Below are 24,018 nucleotides of genomic sequence, written 5' to 3'. Positions count from 1 at the left end.
AAACAAATAATAGTGATAAGAATATGAACCTTAGTTTACCTGACTCAACCAAAGTAAGTACAAAAGTACCTGACTCAACCAAAGTAAGTATAAAAGTACCTGACTCAACCAAAGTAAGTACAAAAGTACCTGACTCAACCAGAGTAAGTATAAAAGTACCGGACTCTACCAAAGTAAGTACAAAAAGTACCGGACTAAGTACAAAAGTACTGGACTCAACCAAAGTAAGTACAAAAGTACCGGACTAAGTACAAAAGTACCGGACTCAACTAAAGTAAGTATAAAAGTACCGGACTCAACTAAAGTAAGTACAAAAGTACCGGACTCAACTAAAGTAAGAACAAAAGTATCTGACTCAACCAAAGTAAGTATGAAAGTACTGGACTCAACTAAAGTAAGTACAAAAGTACCGGACTCAACTAAAGTAAGAACAAAAGTATCTGACTCAACCAAAGTAAGTATGAAAGTACTGGACTCAACTAAAGTAAGTACAAAAGTACCGGACTCAACCAAAGGAAGTACAAAAGTACCTGAATCAACTAAAGTAAGTATAAAAGTACTGGATTCAACCAAAGTTAGTACAACTCTTTTTAAGAGGTTTGATAGAGAGAACCACACGGAGGTCCCACCGTTCCGAAAGTGAAGAGAGAAGGAGGATAGAATAGGAGAAAGCCAGATGTTCCGAGAACGAACCTTATCTGTTTAGGATAAAATCAGCCTCGTCGCGGGAACAGAACCGGTGACCTAGCGCTTACGAGGCAAGAACGCTACCTTCCAAGCCAACTAGGCTGGCTAGAGAGAGCTCTTTGAAAAAGTCAAGGGAAAAGTCACCAAAGATAATAAAATATAATCAGACCGCAGTGACATGGCAGATGGCAGTCATAGGACATAAATACCCGATGGCCCTTCTTTTACAAATACCAATGTCCTAAAATGATTGTGTTTTGTTTCAGCCTGAAGACTTAGCAAAGCTAGAGAAGTCATTAGATATGAAGTTAATGTATGAGAAGAATGAATTGCTCAAAGCACTGAACCGAGCTCATAATGAAATCAGTAAGTCAAACACAAACGATTTTTTTTACTAGGTAGGTATTATTATTCATTTAGTTTTTTTTTTTTTTTTTTTTTTTTTTTTTTTTTTTTTGCCAAAATAAGTTAAACAATTAGTATCTTATTTTATTTATTCCTTCATCATTGGCAAAATATTTTTAACTCCGGCCCTGGGCGTTTGATTTGATTTGAGGTCTTTGATTCAAATATTTCGCCAAGTAAGGATATACCTACCTACGTACCCTTCAGGTAATAGAAGCTGTTTTTCATTCCGGCGCGGGTATGATGCGAACCCGACGTGAACTGAATGCGTGTTTTTTTCATTTCACTTCCCCTCCTGACGTAACTTTTCGAATGAACGCCGCCGCGTCCTAAATTCCGGAAGCGACTCTCGATTAGCATCAAGTACAAATTTGTTTTGCAAATTCTCCGCTAGATGTCATGTTTGTTGAGTTTCCACAGTTTTTACCCCCACTCCAGACGCAGAGTGAACGTCGAGTGACGCCCCGTCGATGCGGCGTAGGAATGAAAAACAGTCCTAGAAATTTGTAAGAACACTTTAATAAATACAAATAATAAAAAAAAAGTCTAAGAAATCACATTTTTTTTTTCCTTTTTTCAGAAACCAAGGAGTCCCTACTGCAACGCATGGAGTGCGATTACTACGACAAGATTCTGGAGATCGAGCAGCATTCTGTAGACTTGTACGCTGAGGAGGTGCAAAAGATCGAGAGTACGAGGTCCAAACAGCTTATGCAGGAGATTGAGACACTCAAAGAGAACCTGAGGGATAATGTAGAGGTGGTGAAGAAGCAGAAAGCAGAGGTGAGTTGTATCAAACAAGTTTCATTCCATCCCCTCCAGCCTAGGTGTTGAGTTCGATGCCCGCCCGAGGCGAACTTTGTCCTGTACAGATAAGATTCGTTCTCGGAACGGCTGGTTTTCTCCTATCCTGTCTTTCTCTCTTCACATTTCCCTCTATCAAACTTCTTAAAGAGAATCCTTTTTATATTTCCTTTTCTTGTATCACCTCAGAACCGCTTATTCATAACTTCAAAGCCCTGGGGGGGGGATGATAATTAACTTTATTTTTTAATTATTAATAATATTAATGACAATAACAAAGAAAGAAAGGAGGGAGGGGTAAAATATGGAATTAAGACAAATGTTTTGTAAAAAAAAGAAGCAATTTCCTTTTTTTTCCACTTTCTTTTATAGAATGTCTCTGCGCAGTTCTTTCTGCTCCTCCGCTAGCGCGCTTGCATAGTGGCGCTACCTAACGGACGAAAAAAACAACTGCGTCTGACGTCACACATAATTATTTGAACTCTTTCATTTGAACGGAAAATGAAAATTGAATTTTTGACCTTTTACAGTTATTTTTTCGGAGTTTTGACCTCAGATTTGGATTTTTCCCAACTTTTTACACAGGAATCGACCATTTATTTATAGTTTTTACCCATTTGCAACTGCTCCATTAACTTTATTTTTTAATAAGACAGAACATAATGACAATAACAAAGAAAGAAAGGAGGGAGGGGAAAAATATGGAATTAGGACAAATGTTTTGTAAAAAAAGAAGCAATTTCCTTTTTTTCCACTTTCTTTAATAGAATGTCCTGTCTATTTTTTTCTTGAGATGTACCCCCATTCGTAGAATACATACATCTTTTACATCTCTGTATCTGTGGACGGAAAATTTGCGCCTCGTTCAGGATTCGAACCCTGCAGCTCTGGGTTGAAAGGCAGTTTTGTCTGTTCGGGTAATCAAACTCACGTCCTTCTGCATGACAAACGCGGTCCCACTGGACTAATCATGCCTCGTAACATTCTTCTCTCCCCTCTTCAGATCCGAGTAGGGATGGGATATTCGACTCTTTTTGAATATTCGAATACCACGACTCGATTCTTTTCAAATATTCGACTCAAAGAATCGATTCTAAAAGAATCGCGATTCTTTTGTAATATTCAACTCTTTGAATCGATTCACTCAATATTTACCCATCCCTAGATCCGAGAGTTCCAACTACGAGACACTCTGCTCACCATGGAGAACGAACGTCTGCACAAGACCATCGAGGAACTGAAACACGCCGAGTCGGGAGTCGAACCCACGACCCAAGAATCGCGATTCTTTTGTAATATTCAACTCTTTGAATCGATTCACTCAATATTTACCCATCCCTAGATCCGAGAGTTCCAACTACGCGACACTCTGCTCACCATGGAGAACGAACGTCTGCATAAGACCATCGAGGAACTGAAACACGCCGAGTCGGGAGTCGAACCCACGACCTCCGGTCCGGAGCGAAAGCCGTGGTACGAGGGCGAGGACCTTGAGGAGTATTTGGACAGCGGGGACGAGGATCCGAAGGGCGTCAGCGCGGAGAAGATAGACAGGATACGGTATCAGATTAAGTTCCAACAGGAGTATGTCAAACTGAGAGACGTGTGTCGACAGTGGTCAGACGAGGTAAGACTCGAACCCTCGTTTAGTTTAGATTGTTTGCCTAATTTGATTTAAATGTTTTCCTAAAGTGAGGCAAAATCCCCCGTTGAACCATTTCCATTCTAACTATAATTTCAATTTCTGCTTTGTTCAGGTGCGAGATCTGCGGAATCGTCTGGCCACCACCGAGAAGAATCTCGAGGCGTTCCGAATCAAATACAAGTCCATACGGAAATCCGCGCTCGGCTACAAAAAGCTGGCCGCGGAGCGCGAAAAGCGCCTCGCTAGAAGGAAGACAGGATAGAGAAAGCCAGCTGTTTTGAAAACGAATGTTATCTGTTCAAGATAAAATTGGAAATCAAACACTTGACCTAAGTAGTGCTTACAAGGCAAATATGTTACCCTTCAAGCTAACTAGACTGGCCTGGGGGACTTTAAACAGGAAAGATACCACCCCTTGCTAAGAAAGAGCAAATTTCGAGTGCAAATTACATCCACTCCTAAAATTATTGTAGCCTAAACCTCTCAATTATGGGTATGGTTTTTTTTTTTTTTTTTTTTTTTTTTTTTTTTTTTTTTTTTTTTTTTTTTTTTTTGCCAAAATAAGTTAAACAATTAGTATCTTATTTTATTTATTCCTCCATCATTGGCAAAATATTTTTAACTCCGGCCCTGGGCGTTTGATTTGATTTGAGGTCTTTGATTCAAATATTTCACAAGTAAGGATATACCTACCTACCCTTCAGGTAATAGAAGCTGTTTTTCATTCCGGCGCGGGTATGATGCGAACCCGACGTGAACTGAACGCGTGTTTTTTCATTTCACTTCCCCTCCTGACGTATCTTTTCGAATGAACGCCGCGTCCTAAATTCGGGAAGCGACTTTCGATTAGCATCAAGTACAAATTTGTTTTGCAAATTCTCCGCTAGATGTCATGTTTGTTGAGTTTCCACAGTTTTTACCCCCACTCCAGACGCAGAGTGAACGTCGAGTGACGCCCCGTCGATGCGGCGTAGGAATGAAAAACAGTCCTAGAAATTTGTAAGAACACTTTAATAAATACAAATAATAAAAAAAAAGTCTAAGAAATCACATTTTTTTTTTCCTTTTTTCAGAAACCAAGGAGTCCCTACTGCAACGCATGGAGTGCGATTACTACGACAAGATTCTGGAGATCGAGCAGCATTCTGTAGACTTGTACGCTGAGGAGGTGCAAAAGATCGAGAGTACGAGGTCGAAACAGCTTATGCAGGAGATTGAGACACTCAAAGAGAACCTGAGGGATAATGTAGAGGTGGTGAAGAAACAGAAAGCAGAGGTGAGTTTGATACGAGTTTCATTCCATCCCCTCCAGCCTAGGTGTTGAGTTCGATGCCCGCCCGAGGTGAACTTTGTCCTGTACAGATAAGATTCGTTCTCGGAAGGGCTGGCTTTCTCCTATCCTGTCTTTCTCTCTTCACATTTCCCTCTATTAAATCAAGAATGATAATAAACTGAATATTAAACAAATTAGGTAGGTACATAGGTACTGATTTTCTCTAATCACGATCGAATAAACCACGGGCTAAAAAATTCCCGGAGGGACGGACCCAGCTTGTTTTAATTGTGATTTTTGATGGAGGGAACTGTAACAACGGAGGTCTTATGGTTATCAAATCAAAGAGAGAAGGAGTAAGTACAGGATAAGATAAGATATAAAGATTGGAGAAAGCGTTCACTCCGAGCAAGAATCGAACCCGCGGCCTAGCGCTCACAAGGTGGGTGCCCTACCTTCTACCTTCGAAGCTCGAACGATGTAGGCTATCAAAAGTAAGCTTAATGAGAATAATAATATTGCTTATACCTATGTAGGTACCTACATATGTAGGTACCTGCCTATGTAGGTACCTATCTACCTACCTATCTACTATTATTGTGGTCAAATTCTCAAATTATATTGAGGATAAAATTCCATACCTCGGCTGGGATTGAACCTACGCCCTTCTGTTTACCAGGCGAGCGCCTTGACCACTACACCACCGAGGTAGGACCACTACATTTAGGAGCGCGGTAGCGCTCCGTCCCGCCAAGTCAAGAAAGTTTGACCGCGCTACTAGAGATATTATACGCGACAGGGAAAGTAGCCGTTTTCAAGTAGTTGTAGAGGTTTATACTTGCTGCTCGAATACAGCTAAAGTCCCTTTACCCCTAGGCTACTACTATTATTGTGGACAAATTCTCAATCAATGTTGAGGATATAATTCCATACCTCGCTCGGCCGAGATTGAACCCCTACGCTCTCCCTATTACTAGGCGAGCGTCTTGACCACTACACCACTGAGGTAAGCATTTAAATTAGTGTGATTTTTATTTTATGTCCATATTTTCCCTTCTGTTTTGCAGAGCTCCGCCACTACATTCAACAGATGGATGCTAAGTTTGATGCCGAGAAAGTTCAGATGGAGAAACTCCTCCTAGCTGAACTGAGTGACAAGGTGAAGCTCAACTCTGAACTCAAGTGTAGCGAGGAAGAAAAACAACGCGTTCAGGTATGTGCTGATCTTATTCGTGTTAATATAGGCTGGGTGTCGCGTCAATTTGAACTCAAAGGCCCTCGGTTTCGTGAATGAGATCAATTATGTACGGGAGCAGCTGTTGACTTTGGGGAAGGAGAATGAGAAGCTGCAGAACAAGTGTGATGCGTATGAGAAGAAAAATAAATCTGTGGTGAGTAGCGCTGATGTAGAAGGTCCCGGGTTCGATTCCCGCCATCAAAAAATGTTGAGAAATTAAACGTTAGGTAATGAAATAATATGTTCTCGAATAAATGTACCTACTCGTATTTCATTTACAAATATTCCAAAGGATTACTTTCTGGTGTTCTCGTGTTGACCCTGCGACCTATTGTGTCGTTTGGGTCTCTTCTCGCCCATCAGATGAGAGCTATACTACCGGATGGGTAATTTATGACACAGACCACAAGAGTCCAATGTAGCAATTTTTCGATTGGTACGAAATAAAAAAAAGCAATGAAACACTCATTTTTTGAATTTAAAATACCTACTAAAAATTTAAAAATAAAGGACTTTTTTCCACTTTTTCATATATAAAATCTTATCTTTCTAAACTCCCAGATGGACGAACTGAAAACGTTGAAGGCTCAAATGGGAACGCAACAGAATGGCGACGCTAGTAATTCCAACAACAACAAGAAGAAAGGGAAAAGCAAGACCAACACTAGCAGTTGTAAATCTAGTAGTCAACAGAATAGTAATGGAACGCAGACAATAGATGAAGAAAATGAAGAGAATATGAACCTTAGTTTACCTGACTCAACCAAAGTAAGTACAAAAGTACCTGACTCAACCAAAGTAAGTATAAAAGTACCTGACTCAATCAAAGGAAGTACAAAAGTACCTGAATCAACTAAAGTAAGTACAAAAGGACCGGACTCAACTAAAGCATAAAAGTACCGGACTCAACCAAAGTAAGTACAAAAGTACCTGACTCAACCAAAGTTAGTACAAAAGTACCGGACTCAACCAAAGTAAGTACAAAAGTACTTGACTCAACCAAAGTTAGTACAAAAGTACCTGACTCAACCAAAGTAAGTACAAAAGTACCTGACTCAACCAAAGTAAGTACAAAAGTACCCGACTCAACCAAAGTAAGTACAAAAGTACCTGACTCAGCCAAATGTTAGAGAGGACAAGAAAAAGCCAGTCGTTCCGAGAACTAACCTCTATCTGTTTAGGATAAAGTTAGCTCCGCCTCCGCCCCGCGGCGTAGATCTTATAAGGCAGACGCTCAACCTTCCAAGCTAACTAAGTTTGTTTCATGTAACTTAAACAATGTCTTTCTTATGTTCCTATATTTATAAGTACCCATTAGTACTTTTCAGGAACGATTTTCTTCTGCATGTTATTTCAATAAAATTCTTCTTCTTGTTATGTCTTTTCTGTTTTCTCTGTTTCTCTTTCTAGTCTTATTTCATATTTCATTCATAATCATATTTCATTCGTAATCATATTTCATTCATAATCATATTTCATTCGTAATCACATTTCATTCATAATCATATTTCATTCGTAATCATATTTCATTCATAATCATATTTCATTCCTAATTATATTTCATTCATAATCATATTTCATTCATAATCATATTTCATTCGTAATCATATTTCATTATTATTTTCCAGGTGATCATGATGCTGCAAGAACGGAAGACATTCACACAATGCAGGACATTCACAAGATACAAAACATTCGCATGATGCAAAACATTCCCAGGATTCCAGACATTCACCAGATGAAAGACACTCAAATTATGGAAGACATTCACAAGATCGAAAACAATCACATAATGCCAGACCTTCACAAAATGCAAATCATTCCCAGGATTTCAGACATTCACAAGACGAAAGACACTCAAACGATGGAAGACATTCACAAGATGAAAGACACTTACAAGATGGAAAACGTTCAGAGAATGCAAAACATTCCCAAGATGAAAGACAACATGATACAAGACATTCACAAGATCAAAAACATTCACTCGATACTCAAGTTAAGAAAGCACTACCTGAGCTCCCATCTGCTACTGGACCGCCTAAACCTCACAAGAGAAATAGAAGACGACCTAGATCGAGAAGACACGAGACTAGAGGCCGTACGCTATCCATTCCAAAGATTGAGCATACACCAAATGCTGAACAAACTGTTCCAAATGCTGATACTAAACAAACTGTTCTAAATGATACTAAACAAACTATAACGAATGCTGAACTTAAAACTATACGTAACAAAGAGGCTGAGACAACTAATCCATCTGCTGATGCTAGACCAACCAATAAAGTGGCCGTTGTTTCAAATGAGGCTGAAGATAATGAACTAGTAGTCCAAAGTGTCAACACTAAAGAATCTCAAGAAATGGTTGAAAATACAACAAATTATCTCAAACCCCTTGGAGGCACACAAACAAGACCTGTTGAACAAACCCGAGAATCAACAAATGACGAAGAAAGTAACGAAAATGGAAGTCGCGAAAGAAATGATATGCTTGCAGAAGCAAGAAATAGCGAAGAAAATTCTGACAAAGAAGAGATTGCCAGGAAAACGAATGACTGTATCGAAGTAAATAGCAAAGACAGTATGAATAACGAAAGTAGTAAGAAGACATATAAAAGTGTTGAAGTAAATAATAACAAAGAGAGCACGAACTATGAAACTACTATCAAAACGTATAATCGTGTGGAATATAGCCGAGACAGTCAGGTGATAACGTTTAATGAGAATAATGGAACGCTGAAGATTGTGCCCCGATTGGAAAACGGTGTTCTTGTTACTAAAACTGAAGGAACGCATGTGGAAAAAAAAGAGAGCACGAACTATGAAACTACTATCAAAACGTATAATCGTGTGGAATATAGCCGAGACAGTCAGGTGATAACGTTTAATGAGAATGATGGAACGCTGAAGATTGTGCCCCGATTGGAAAACGATGTTCTTGTTACTAAACCTGAAGGAACGGATGTGGAAAATATTGAACCACTTGTCAAAAATGAAATTGGTCAGAATGATGTCAAGAGTAAAGCTGGAAATGGACAGGACAAAGTGGGCGATAAGGAAAAATACGATGTGGATACTAGTCGTCAAGTTGATGAAGAGTCTCTTGAAGAAATTCGAAATGAAAGAGACTTGCATAACGATGACAAAGTTGAAAACCCGTCTGGTTTTGAAAGTAGTAATGATCGTGAAAGTCATGTTGAACAAAATGAAAGTGATGTAGAAAATGATGAAAGTCAAGACCCTGTACAAGAAGATGATGAAAGTAATGACAGTGTTGAAGAAAATGATGACAACGTAAAAGGAAATGACGAAATTGGAGAAAATGAAACTATCAATAGGAATGAAGATACAGATGACAGCAGTGAAAAAGAAAGTGAAGAAGGGATGAGTGAAAAAAGTGATGATGAAATTGATTCCGAGGAAGAAGATGAAAGAGAAGAGGAAGGTGATGATAAAGATGAAGGAGAAGAAAGTGAAGAAAAGGAGGAAGAGGACGATGAAGATGAAGAAGTTGAGGAGGAGGAAGGAGAAGAGGAGGAGGAAGAAGGAGAAGAGGAGAAAGATAACGAAGGAGAAGAAGAGAAGGAGGAGGAAGAAGGAGAAGAGGAGAAAGATAACGAAGGAGAAGAAGAGGAGGAGGATGAAGATGATAAAGAAGAAAAGGAACATAATGAAAACACTGATGATGATCATTTTGAAACCCGCACTCAACTTTAAAATCTTTAAATCAATAGCTAAACATCTTGTGAACAGAAATGCTCCTGGTTTAATGTCAATTTTATTTAGCTTTATTCGGCTATGAATCTCGTTTCCCCTATTTTGAATTTGCGCAAATATCGCATACATATGTAACGCTATTGTATCTTTTAATTGTAATTTGTAATGTAATGATTGAATAAATACAGGGATAGGATTTGGAATAGGAAGATGTACGAGTATGTTTTATTGCAAGCAATGTAAGCAGAGAACAGACTAAAGAATGAAGAAATTGAACTGGAGAGTATTTTCCCAATTGTTGATCTCGTTGCTAAGCAACATTGTTACTGGGTGGTTGTTGTTTTAATACTGTGTGTATAAAAAGACACCACAGAGGAAGAGAACAGCAGTGAAAAAGAAAGTGAAGAAGGGATGAGTGAAAAAAGTGATGATGAAATTGATTCCGAGGAAGAAGATGAAAAAGAAGAGGAAGGTGATGATAAAGATGGAGAAGAAAGTGATGAAAAGGAGAAAGAGGACGATGAAGATGAAGGAGAAGAAGTTGAGGAGGAGGAAGAAGAAGGAGAAGAAGAGGAGGAGGAAGAAGAAGAAGAGGAGGAGGAAGAAGGAGAAGAGGAGAAAGATAACGAAGGAGAAGAAGAGAAGGAGGAGGAAGAAGGAGAAGAGGAGGAGGAAGAAGAGGGAGAAGAGGAGGAGGAAGAAGAGGGAGAAGAGGAGGAGGAAGAAGAGGGAGAAGAGGAGGAGGAGGAAGATGATAAAGAAGAAAAGGAACATAATGAAAACACTGATGATGATCATTTTGAAACCCGCACTCAACTTTAAATCAATAGCTAAACATCTTGTGAACAGAAATGCTCCTGGTTTAATGTCAATTTTATTTAGATTTATTCGGCTATAAGTCTCGTTTCCCCCATTTTGAATTTGCGCAAATATCGCATACGAATCTATCTGTTTGACAGTACGACCAGTTGTGTTCCCGACAGTACCATCAGTGATTATAAACATTGTTATGAAGGTAAATAGTCTTCCTCTTCTTCTTTCTGGGTTGCTTCTCCCTATTAAAACTACTATTCTATGGCTTCTGTAACTGTAAACTCAACTGTAGACACGGACATCTCTGGCAAATGCCACGGATCTGCCATTGTAAAAACAGTAAAACTAATCATAGCCAGCCTAGTTAGCTTGAAGGGTCCTGCGTCTGCCTTGTAAGCGCTAGGTCGCGGGTTCGATTCCCGCCCGGGGTGGACTTTATCCTAAACGGATAAGGTTCGCTCTCGGAACGTTTGGCTTTCTCCTATCCTGTCTTCCTTTTCTCTTCGATTTCGGGACGATAAGACCTTAGCAGTTAGAGTTCCCTCTATCAAAACACCCCCTTATTTCACTTCGCTTTCGGGACTTAGCAGTTAGTGTACTAACTACCAAACCTCTAAAGAAAAAAATCTATTGTTTCCAGGTCATCGGAACAGTGCTACGGTGAAAGGAGTGAATTTCTTCGGTCCCCACTCGGAATACGTCGTGTCTGGTTCTGATGATGCCTATATTTATATCTGGGATAAGAATACAGAAGCCATTGTTAACTGGATGAGAGGAGACGACGATGGAGTGGTAAGTTCAGCTAGAGATGGGTAGTACTTGGTATTTTCGAGAACCGGTAAAAGTAATTGATTACTTTTCGAGAACCGAGTACAAAATACTCGTTGTAATCCAATTACTTTTACTCGTTTATCGAGATCTCTCTCTCTCTCTCCCTCTCCCTCTCCCTCTCTCTCTCCCTCCCTCTCTCCCTCCCCTCAAGGGCCGAGCGCCATGAGTCTGCTGGACTTCCCCATTTCCTCTCTTCCTAATGTAATCATATTATTTAGTAATCGGTTCTTTTGTAATTGGTTTGTACCTTGTAGACTGTAGACTTGTACTCATCGCGCGACTCGCTATAAAACAATTACTTTTTTTTGAGTAATTGATTACATCCAAATTAGAACCGGTATTTACCGGTACTTTACAAGTAAAATACTTACTCGTATACATCTCTAGTTGTGAAGCTAGCTCGTTATTGTGACAGCACAATACTTACCATGGTTAAAGGTTTTTACAGGCCATTTTTCAATTCGATGTATCTCTTATTCTCTAACTGTTCATAATTGTTTTACTTTCAATACTACGCGTATTTTTTCTTTCGTAATTTCCATGGTGGTAGCAATGGAAAACTCGATATTGATGGACTTTGCGACTAGTGTTAGTGTACCTACCTACCTAGACGCACCTAAAAAAAAAAAGAATGAAACTGAAATTCCATAAATAAGTCGTGAAGAGGAAATATTTTAAATGGTTTTTCTTTGGTTCTCAAGTATTATTATCCTATCATATGTTTTGATGTTTAATATTTTAGTATTTTTCCAAATACATACCCCTACGCTACCTAATTATTTTGATGTTCGATGTCATTACATGATTATTGTTATTTATTTATCTACCTACCTATATCGATTTTTTTCTAAGAGGTTTGATAGAGGAAACTGTAACTGCTAAGGTCTTATCGTCCCGAAATCAAAGAGAGCAGGAAGACAGGATAGGAGATTTTTTTTTTTTTTTTTTTGACAGGATAGGAGAAGCCAGCTGTTCCGAGAACGAACAGTTCAGGATAAAATTCGCCCTGGGTGGAAATCAAAACCGCGACCAAGCGTTTACAAGGCTGACGCGCTACCAACCAAGCTAATTTGGGTAGCACCTCTGGTCAAACCTTTACCAAAATTACATTACCTACATACAACATACAACCTTTAGCATCCTATAGTATGATGATTCAGTACCTAATATATATACGAACTAATAATAATATTAAATGGTTTAGGCATTTCTGACCTAGAGAGCTGGAATGGGCTAAGACTTTTCAAATTTTCCCGCTCGTCCGGGATTTGTGGAATGAAACAGGTTGATACAGGTATACCTCTTCAATTTTGATCAAAAAATGTAAATTTCCTCCGTTAAGTGGTAAATAATTTACCAAAGAGTTCATTGTACTACGATAATTTCCTGTGAAAGTCCCTGAAAGAAAATTGAAGAAAAATACCCGAGAAATACGACGAAAGCCCATTTTCCGTCAAAGAAATTTGAAATTTTCGCGCCACAGAAAAGTAGAAAATGGAATCCATTTTTAGTCCAGCGGCCAAAAACACACAGAGAGCTCTTTTTTTCAAAGGATGTTCAGAGCTCAAGTTAAAACATTACACCAATAAACAATGTCGAGGTACTTTAAAAGTCATTTTACTTGAAAATTCAGGAAATTTGGTTGCTTTATTACCAAAGGAAAACCCTTTTTCCACTCGTTCAACTTGAAATATTTCAAATTATCGCGCCAAAAATTATTGAAAAAACAAGTGCGAGTTTTGTGTTCATCCGCTGTCTTCATTACGCGCACCGTTCATAACAAACGTCTTCACTAGGCACGGCGCTACATTTTGTATTCTTCACATTATACAAGTGTTACGGTTTTGATCATGAGTGTCAAATTTGTGTCGATTTTTATAATTATCTAATTTATACCGGAGATTAACTTCTTTTTTTTTCGTCGAAAGCAACCGTTGTGTGTGTAATATTTCTACCAAATGGAACAAACCATGGAGAAGAGAATAGAACTGGAAAAGCGCGGAAGAACGGCAAGCGAGGTAAAAAGTTATATCATATTTTCTCTCTGCTTTTTTCCTCCTCTCATTAATTGATAGGAAAATCCGTTCGTTACCGTTTTCAAGTGCATGGTCAATTTGTCCTCGTCTTTTTAGCTATAATTCCTATCCAATTTATTATTCCTTGAACACACAAATAGATGGAAATCACCTCCAAAATCGCCTTACAAACGTTAGTTGACGTTTTTTTTCGGTACATGATTTTTTTGTTGATATAGGTAGCTAGGTAATTTATTTTAACCTGATTGAATGAACTCTTGCCTTACCTATTGATGAAACATGTTGATTGATATGGGCTGAAGTTTGTTCTATTTATGTACGATTTCCTGTCATACAATTTTGCATTGCAAATCACTAGGACCTTGAGGAGTATTTGGACAGCGGGGACGAGGATCCGAAGGGCGTCAGCGCGGAGAAGATAGACAGGATACGGTATCAGATTAAATTCCAACAGGAGTATGTCAAATTGAGAGACGTGTGTCGACAGTGGTCAGATGAGGTAAGACTCGAACCCTCAACCTCCACATTCAAAGTCCTCCGTACAAATTATGCTCATTATTAGATAGTTTTTTTTTTATTTTTTTTTTTTTATTTTTTTAAATAATAGGTACTTTTTTTTGTTTTATTTTTACAAATAAATTTGCAGAAAATTATTGAAACAAAGATAATAAACAAAATAAAGAAGGATGGTATGTTCATTAATTTTCTTTGTAAAAAAAATATGTTAAGTGTAAGAGGAGTCCAATGTGCGGTTGCATGTGTTGGACTAGTTGGAAAGCCTTATGCTTTGCTTCGGAGTCAAACCAATGCCCTCCCCCTTTCGCTTAACCAGTGATATCTTGCCTGTGTTTTGGATAGGACAAGAAAAGGCCAGTCGTTCCGACAACGAACTTCTATCTGTTTAGGATAAAGTTCGCTCCGGGCGGGAATCGAACCCGCGACCCAACGCTTATAAGGCAAGCGTTCAACCTTCCAAGCTAAGTAGGCTAGAGAGTGAAAATTGAAATGAAGTTAAATGTTTAAACGTTTGTTTAGATTGAGTTCAATATTTGCCTAAAGTGATTTAAATGTTTGCCTAAAATGAGGCAAAATCCCCCGTTGAACCATTTCCATTCTAACTACATATAATCTTAATTTCTGCTTTGTTCAGGTGCGAGATCTGCGGAATCGTCTGGCCACCACCGAGAAGAATCTCGAAGCGTTCCGAATCAAATACAAGTCCATACGGAAATCCGCGCTCGGCTACAAAAAACTGGCCGCGGAGCGCGAAAAGCGCCTCGCCGAAGAGAAAGAAGCGCACAAGCAGCACCTGGACGATATTCAGTTCAAAATGGCCAAGACTATTCACAAGCGCGAAGCGGAGATCAACGCGAAAATCGCGGAAATCGAAAAGTCGAACAACGAGAAGCTGAAGGTAATAACAATAATAATAATGGTTTCATGAGCAACCTCCGTGACCGAGTGGGTATCACACTAGGCTTGCACACAGGAGGTCCGGGTTCGTAATCGTATTTCATTATTATTTTCCAGGTGATCATGATGCTGCAACGAACTGCAGAGTGTAGTGGCGCCGTGGCTAATATGAACAACAACAGCGGCAAAAACAATGTCAAGTACAACGTGAAGTATAGTGATAATCTCAATGGAAAACAGGTTAACCTGAAGGCCAACAAGAAAAACGAAGACGAGATAAGCGAAGCGAAGAAGCTTACGAATGGAGAAGACAAACCTAGTGAAGATAAACAAAGCAAGAAGAGCAGTAAAGTAATGAACACTAAGAACAACGTAGGAACCAATGCTAGTAATGATAAGAAAGTGGTGGTGTTGAAGAAGAAGACGGAGTTATGAGAACGAGTGAGCCACTGTTGTCAAGACAGTTCCGAAATATCTGATGATAATCGAATTGTTAAACCGCGTGATGACGATGTTGAACTTGACGTTAATCCAGTTAAACCGATCGATAATCGAGTAAAACCTGATGATGGAGATGTTAAATCTGTCGATAATTTAGTTGTTAAACCTAGTGGTATTCCAATTGTTAAACCTCGCGATAAACGAGTTAAACCTGACGATAGTTCAGTAGTTAAATCTGGCGATAGTTCAGTAGTTAAATCTGACGAAAATCTAATCGTTAAACCGAGCTATAATCGAGCTGAACCTGACGAAAATTTAGTTGATAAACCTTGTGATAGTCGAGATCCTAAATCAAGCAAAACCCGAGTTGTTAAACCTAACGATAACCGAGTTAAACCTAAAAGTAATCGAGATTTAAAACCTGACGTTAATCCAGTTATACCTAACGAAGCTTTATATGTTAAACCTAGAGACAACCTAGTTAAATTTGATGATAGTCGAATTGTTAAACCTAGTGTTAATCGAGATGGTAAATCTGACCATAGTCGAGTGGTTAAACCTTGCAATAATATTGATGTTAAATCTAATGATAATCGAGTTGTTAAACCTAGTGATAAAGAAATTGTTGAATCTGACGATAGCCGAATTGTTAAACATAGTGATAATATAGTTGTTAAACCCGTTAATCCAGTTGTTAAACATAGTGATAATGAAGTTGTTAAACTAAGTGACGAGCGAAATGTTAAATCTATTGAAAATCTAGTTGTTAAACCCAGGGGTAGTCGAGATAAAACTGAGGGCAATGGAGATATTAAACCAAACAATGATCTAGCTGTTAAACCTGAAGATCAAGTGTTAAATCTTGAAACAAATAATAGTGATAAGGATGATAAAGAAAGTTTAAATGAAAGAAGTATTAAGGATAGAATATTGAATGGGGAAAATATTGAAGAAGTATGGCTTACCAATAGATCTGATATTGATATATTGAACACAAAAAGTAGCCATAGAGGGAAATTAACAACAACAAATGCTGAAATTGATTCGTGTACTAGTATTGATATAATATGCACAAGAAGTGGTGATGGTGAAATATCTAAAATGGGAAATATTGAAGACAACAATTTAACGCGCCTCGCCGAAGAGAAAGAAGCGCACAAGCAGCACCTGGACGATATTCAGTTCAAAATGGCCAAGACTATTCACAAGCGCGAAGCGGAGATCAACGCGAAAATCGCGGAAATCGAAAAGTCGAACAACGAGAAGCTGAAGGTAATAACAATAATAATAATGGTTTCATGAGCAACCTCCGTGACCGAGTGGGTATCACACTAGGCTTGCACACAGGAGGTCCGGGTTCGTAATCGTATTTCATTATTATTTTCCAGGTGATCATGATGCTGCAACGAACTGCAGAGTGTAGTGGCGCCGTGGCTAATATGAACAACAACAGCGGCAAAAACAATGTCAAGTACAACGTGAAGTATAGTGATAATCTCAATGGAAAACAGGTTAACCTGAAGGCCAACAAGAAAAACGAAGACGAGATAAGCGAAGCGAAGAAGCTTACGAATGGAGAAGACAAACCTAGTGAAGATAAACAAAGCAAGAAGAGCAGTAAAGTAATGAACACTAAGAACAACGTAGGAACCAATGCTAGTAATGATAAGAAAGTGGTGGTGTTGAAGAAGAAGACGGAGTTATGAGAACGAGTGAGCCACTGTTGTCAAGACAGTTCCGAAATATCTGATGATAATCGAATTGTTAAACCGCGTGATGACGATGTTGAACTTGACGTTAATCCAGTTAAACCGATTGATAATCGAATAAAACCTAGTGATGATGGTGGAGATGTTAAATCTGTCGATAATTTAGTTGTTAAACCTAGTGGTATTTCAATTGTTAAACCTCGCGATAAACGAGTTAAACCTGACGATAGTTCAGTAGTTAAATCTGACGATAGTTCAGTAGTAAAACCTGACGAAAATCTAATCGTTAAACCAAGCTATAATCAAGCTAAACCTGACGAAAATTTAGTTGATAAACCTTGTGATAGTCGAGATCCTAAATCAAGCAAAACCCGAGTTGTTAAACCTAACGATAACCGAGTTAAACCTAAAAGTAATCGAGATTTAAAACCTGACGGTAATCCAGTTATACCTAACGAAGCTTTATGTGTTAAACCTAGAGATAACCTAGTTAAATTTGATGATAGTCGAATTGTTAAACCTAGTGTTAATCGAGATGTTTTTTTTTTTTTTTGCTTTTGGATTGTTTGTTGTTCATCCTCTTGTCCCAATACTATTATTATTATTTTAATTTGATTCTTTTTTTTTATGAGCCCATACTCTTCTTTTACCCTTCTTTGCATCTCATTGTTTGATGTAGATCTTTTTATCCTAATGTCCACTCACTGCAATCACTGCATACCATTGGAACATGTATGGCAGAAAAAGCTTCGGATCTAGGTCTCAGGTGGTCTGACAGCTAGGTCCAAGATTTTTCTGCCATACATATTCTGACTGTCTGAGTGTGAATGACAGGCATTAAGAACTCTTCCTTTATAGAAGAAGTACTTGAGGACTCTTTCCAAGGCCTGTTCTTAGAAATTCCCTCTTCCTTCTCCCCCACAAAAAAAAAGAAAAAAAAAATCCTCTCCATTTTTCCAGGAAACTTCTGTTAGTTTTAGTTGTTTTTCCACCCTTAATAGGCGAGGTTAACGACGCACAGTGGGGGCAGAACACCCTAAATCGTGGCCATAAATTCTATATTCAACTTTTTCGTGGCAGAATTGATGATTTGAGTTTTTTTTTTTTTTTTTTTTTTTTTAAGCTTAGAGGACAGTCTGAATAAATAGGTACCTTTCTTTTGACGGTCATTTAATAACAATGCCCTTCTTCTCATCCTACTAAATTGAGAAAAATAAAATACTTTGGTGGTTAGTATCTCATGGAGAGAGAAATTAATAGTCAAAGAAAAGATATTATCAAATCTACATTTCTAGAATCTCTTCATTTCTAGAATCTCTTCTAGGCTTTTAAAATAATATCTAGGTTATCAGAATCTATTTTCACGTAGGTAATTGTGTAGGTAGGTACCTATTTTCTGCCATTACTAGAGGTACCTATTTCTCTCGTAATTTCCGGAGAGTGGATCTTGTCCGTCTACTATTGATTATATTGACATTAGTGGACATAAAACTGAGGACAAAGGGGATCTAGTGGGCAATGGGTATGAAGGTGTGACCGATCCATATGAAATAATCAGTGGACACGGACCTATTGGTTGTAGTGATGATATTAACAGTGGTTATGAACCTCTTGATAATGCAAGTCATATGGAAAATGTTCATGCAAGTGTTGACAGTACAAGACTAGAAGATGTGTTTAATTCACACGGAATGGCTAAACATTCGGAGAGAAATAACCTAATGATCAAATATTCCGATTGTATCAATATTAGAGGACGTGAAGCTATTGATTATAATAGTAACATTAACAGTAGACATGAAGGTTTGACAGGACTTGGTGCTATGTACATAGATGTTATTATGAACACTGGACATGGATTTAAAGACAATATGGGTGAAATGAGCAGTGAAAATAACGCTATTGACAGAACATGTCCTATGGGCATGCCTACACAACCAATAAACAATCTGAATGAAATCAGCAATGGACATAATCCTGTTGACAGTGTTGGCTTTATAGGTATGACAAGACAAGCTTTGAATCTAAATGAAATGAATAGTGGACATAATACTACTGATAGAGTTAGCGTAATGGCTATGGCTACACAGGCAATTGATCTAAATGACATAAATAATGGACATAATACTACTGACAGAATTGGCCTGAGGGGATTGACTAGACAAGCAATGGATCTAGGTGAAATGAGCACCGACTTCAACGGACCTACCGAAGGTGCTACCTATTTTCCAGACATTCTCTTAGGCACAGAACCGGTGGGTTATGTAGAATACGAACCAGATGTGTTTGATTTATACGAGGATGAAACCTACGTCACAGAACATCCCATCTATCTAACACAGTTCACAGAGTACGACCAATTGGATACCTACACGATAGGAAACTTCCCAGAGCCCCTAGCGGACGAGGGAAGAACTACGTATATGATTGAAAACCTAGCGCCTCTAACGAATGGAATGGGAACTTTTACAATTGAAAATTCAGAAACGCCTCTTCTAACGAATGGAATAGGATACGCGATTGGAAATTTTGAAACGCCCCTGGCGGATGAAATTGGAACTGCGTATATGATTGAACATTTAGGGGCGACGTCTTTAAATGAAATGGGCACTGCAGCTTACACCATTGGAAATTTTACGCCTCTAACGGAAGAAATGGGAACTACATCTTTTGCGATTGGAAATTTTACGGCGCCCCCAGTGGACGAATTGGAAAGTACAACATATACGATCCAAAGAGCGGAAGAAGTGTCTCCAAGCATGATGGTGATCAAATTTATACGAGGATGAAACCTACGTCACAGAACATCCCATCTATCTAACACAGTTCACAGAGTACGACCAATTGGATACCTACACGATGGGAAACTTCTCAGAGCCCCTAGCGGACGAGGGAAGAACTACGTATATGATTGAAAACCTAGCGCCTCCAACGAATGGAATGGGAACTTTTACAATTGAAAATTTAGAAACGCCTCTTCTAACGAATGGAATAGGATACGCGATTGGAAATTTTGAAACGCCCCTGGCGGATGAAATTGGAACTGCGTATATGATTGAACATTTAGGGGCGACGTCTTTAAATGAAATGGGCACTGCAGCTTACACCATTGGAAATTTTACGCCTCTAACGGAAGAAATGGGAACTACATCTTTTGCGATTGGAAATTTTACGGCGCCCCCAGTGGACGAATTGGAAAGTACAACATATACGATCCAAAGAGCGGAAGAAGTGTCTCCAAGCATGATGGTGATCAATCAGAAAGAAGAAAATGGCAGGGAATATAAAGACAGTAGATCACATCAACATAAGGAACACTCGTGTGAAGAGATCAGAGTATATCAGCATGATAAACAACTTCGAGACAGCAAAAAAGAGCATGAAAATGGTGAGAGATATCAACACTGCAAATGTGAAGATGTGAAAGAATCTCAACGTGAAGAACATCAAAGCAAGACTAAATCACAGCTGAAAGAGCTTACAGTAGATTGTTCCTCAATAGAGAACACTGACATTACTACCACGATAGCAGAATACAATATAACAGAGGTAGTTGAGCTACCAACAAATAGCACTGACATAACTAACACAATACAATTTAACCACACCAACACAACTGACTGAAAGTCAAGATGATGTATCTTTGACCACACCATCTCAAGTCGGTGAAAATCAAAATGTCAAATCTTTGTTACAACTTCATGAATTTGAGAGTGGATCTTGTCCGTCTACTATTGATTATATTGACATTAGTGGACATAAAACTGAGGACAAAGGGGATCTAGTGGGCAATGGGTATGAAGGTGTGACCGATCCATATGAAATAATCAGTGGACACGGACCTATTGGTTGTAGTGATGATATTAACAGTGGTTATGAACCTCTTGATAATGCAAGTCATATGGAAAATGTTCATGCAAGTGTTGACAGTACAAGACTAGAAGATGTGTTTAATTCACACGGAATGGCTAAACATTCGGAGAGAAATAACCTAATGATCAAATATTCCGATTGTATCAATATTAGAGGACGTGAAGCTATTGATTATAATAGTAACATTAACAGTAGACATGAAGGTTTGACAGGACTTGGTGCTATGTACATAGATGTTATTATGAACACTGGACATGGATTTAAAGACAATATGGGTGAAATGAGCAGTGAAAATAACGCTATTGACAGAACATGTCCTATGGGCATGCCTACACAACCAATAAACAATCTGAATGAAATCAGCAATGGACATAATCCTGTTGACAGTGTTGGCTTTATAGGTATGACAAGACAAGCTTTGAATCTAAATGAAATGAATAGTGGACATAATACTACTGATAGAGTTAGCGTAATGGCTATGGCTACACAGGCAATTGATCTAAATGACATAAATAATGGACATAATACTACTGACAGAATTGGCCTGAGGGGATTGACTAGACAAGCAATGGATCTAGGTGAAATGAGCACCGACTTCAACGGACCTACCGAAGGTGCTACCTATTTTCCAGACATTCTCTTAGGCACAGAACCGGTGGGTTATGTAGAATACGAACCAGATGTGTTTGATTTATACGAGGATGAAACCTACGTCACAGAACATCCCATCTATCTAACACAGTTCACAGAGTACGACCAATTGGATACCTACACGATAGGAAACTTCCCAGAGCCCCTAGCGGACGAGGGAAGAACTACGTATATGATTGAAAACCTAGCGCCTCTAACGAATGGAATGGGAACTTTTACAATTGAAAATTCAGAAACGCCTCTTCTAACGAATGGAATAGGATACGCGATTGGAAATTTTGAAACGCCCCTGGCGGATGAAATTGGAACTGCGTATATGATTGAACATTTAGGGGCGACGTCTTTAAATGAAATGGGCACTGCAGCTTACACCATTGGAAATTTTACGCCTCTAACGGAAGAAATGGGAACTACATCTTTTGCGATTGGAAATTTTACGGCGCCCCCAGTGGACGAATTGGAAAGTACAACATATACGATCCAAAGAGCGGAAGAAGTGTCTCCAAGCATGATGGTGATCAATCAGAAAGAAGAAAATGGCAGGGAATATAAAGACAGTAGATCACATCAACATAAGGAACACTCGTGTGAAGAGATCAGGGTATATCAGCATGATAAACAACTTCGAGACAGCAAAAAAGAGCGTGAAAATGGTGAGAGATATCAACATTGCAAAGAATGTGAAGATGTGAAAGAATCTCAACGTGAAGAACATCAAAGCAAGACTGAATCACAGCTGAAAGAACTTACAGTAGATTGTTCCTCAATAGAGAACACTGACATTACTACCACGATAGCAGAATACAATATAACAGAGGTAGTTGAGTTACCAACAAATAGCACTGACATAACTAACACAAAATCAGAACATCTAACCGAGGTAGTTCCCGAAAATGTAGAAGTCTATACAGAATTGCCTGACAAACCACAAAGAGTACTGGATAGCAAGAAAACATCAATCGAACCAACATCCATGGTGTCAACTTCAAGCAAAGTCGACGCCAAAAAACCGCTGACAAAGAAGCAAAGGAAAGAGCTCCACAAGTCCAACCAGGTCAAACTACAGGGTGTTAAGAGACGTCTCATTAATTTGGACGAGAACAAAACGGAAGCGGTCGTAGCGACCTCTGGCGGTGAAAGTGACGGAGGTGCCATGTTTGAACAGTTCGGCCGCGCCAAGATCATGCAAGAGCTGAACCGGACACTGGGCCGAAATCCGGCCATCGAAGAAGGGATTAACAAACTACTAGACAACGCCCGAGGGGGAAAAATCACAGAGAAACGTTGCGAAAACTGTGATACAGGGCGAAACACCGGAGAGAAACCCTGTAAAATCTGTGAAACACCTAGTAACGATGAGAAGGTTAAATTCAAAACGGTGCTCGTCAAAACCGGTGAATCCGTTTGCCCGAGACCCAACAGTCGGTCCCGCCATCCATCTAATGTTGTCAAGTACAACGTGTTTGAAAAGGAGTTCAAAATCACCGACAGCGACAAGAAGGTGATTGAGGAGTATATTCTGAATCGGAACAACCGCGGTCCGGTCTATATGGATGAAATGAAGAAAGAGAACCTAATGACGAGAGAGAAACTGATGAAAGTGGATGGAGCAGCCTCGGGGAAGAAGAAACAGATTAAGAGTATCTATGTGACGGTGAAACCACCTGGCTCGTGCTGTGGTAGTTGTCATGATAAAGAGAATGGTGAAAGACTTTCTCAGAACGGAAACGGAACAACCGCGGTCCGGTCTATATGGATGAAATGAAGAAAGAGAACCTAATGACGAGAGAGAAACTGATGAAAGTGGATGGAGCAGTCTCGGGGAAGAAGAAACAGATTAAGAGTATCTATGTGACGGTGAAACCACCTGGCTCGTGCTGTGCTAGTTGTCATGATAAAGAGAATGGTGAAAGACTTTCTCAGAACGGAAGACATTCACACAATGCAGGACATTCACAAGATACAAAACATTCGCATGATGCAAAACATTCCCAGGATTCCAGACATTCAACAGATGAACGACACTCAAATTATGGAAGACATTCACAAGATCAAAATCACTGAAAATTCAAGGATACACTTAGAAATCCAGGATTTCCATTTAAGACTCTCTTTAGCATTTTCAAAGAAAACTCAGTTTACCACAGTTCTGTAGTTTACCTCAGTATCCCTCAGTTTACCACAGTATCACAGTTATGTAGGTACCACTATGCTTTGACCTTGATGTAGGAAAGCTTAATATTATTGCCCATTTTCTTTCTCGGTGAAGTTGTGGCATTCTTGTTTTACTCCTGAATGTTTCATCAGCCTATTTGTTTTATTTTGCATCTCATCTATGGCTGGATGTTTAGGCTTATGGAAGACATTCACAAGATGAAAGACACTTACAAGATGGAAAACGTTCAGAGAATGCAAAACATTCCCAAGATGAAAGACAACATGACACAAGACATTCACAAGATAAAAAACATTCACTCGATACTCAA

General features: G+C 38.9%; 4 protein-coding genes across 4 annotated transcripts; all 4 read left to right on the top strand.

The window, feature by feature from the left end:
• The first annotated feature begins 19 nt into the window (after positions 1-19).
• On the top strand, positions 20-16,057 carry LOC103509133 (myosin-6-like). The gene is made up of 6 exons (XM_026823545.1): positions 20-53; positions 954-1,053; positions 1,673-1,875; positions 3,239-3,523; positions 14,596-14,859; positions 14,976-16,057. The coding sequence occupies exons 1-6, from the start codon at positions 24-26 to the stop codon at positions 15,291-15,293; spliced, it is 1,200 nt and encodes a 399-aa protein (XP_026679346.1). The 5' UTR covers positions 20-23; the 3' UTR covers positions 15,294-16,057.
• Positions 7,703-8,527, top strand: LOC113467389. Its single transcript, XM_026823547.1, has 2 exons — positions 7,703-7,816; positions 7,889-8,527. Exons 1-2 carry the CDS (start codon positions 7,718-7,720, stop codon positions 8,231-8,233), a joined length of 444 nt encoding a protein of 147 aa, XP_026679348.1. The 5' UTR covers positions 7,703-7,717; the 3' UTR covers positions 8,234-8,527.
• LOC108252392 lies at positions 15,294-23,596 on the top strand. The gene is made up of 3 exons (XM_026823541.1): positions 15,294-16,424; positions 20,607-23,211; positions 23,415-23,596. Exons 1-3 carry the CDS (start codon positions 16,401-16,403, stop codon positions 23,594-23,596), a joined length of 2,811 nt encoding a protein of 936 aa, XP_026679342.1. The 5' UTR covers positions 15,294-16,400.
• On the top strand, positions 16,435-17,331 carry LOC103509125. The gene is made up of 2 exons (XM_008473716.3): positions 16,435-16,571; positions 16,688-17,331. The coding sequence occupies exons 1-2, from the start codon at positions 16,488-16,490 to the stop codon at positions 17,003-17,005; spliced, it is 402 nt and encodes a 133-aa protein (XP_008471938.1). The 5' UTR covers positions 16,435-16,487; the 3' UTR covers positions 17,006-17,331.
• Positions 23,597-24,018: the final 422 nt, after the last annotated feature.

This window comes from Diaphorina citri, unplaced genomic scaffold (assembly GCF_000475195.1).
Source record: "Diaphorina citri unplaced genomic scaffold, Diaci psyllid genome assembly version 1.1 scaffold470, whole genome shotgun sequence".
Lineage (NCBI taxonomy): Eukaryota > Metazoa > Arthropoda > Insecta > Hemiptera > Psyllidae > Diaphorina > Diaphorina citri.
The sequence above is the reverse complement of the archived record's forward strand: the minus strand, read 5'-3'. Positions and strand labels throughout refer to the sequence as shown.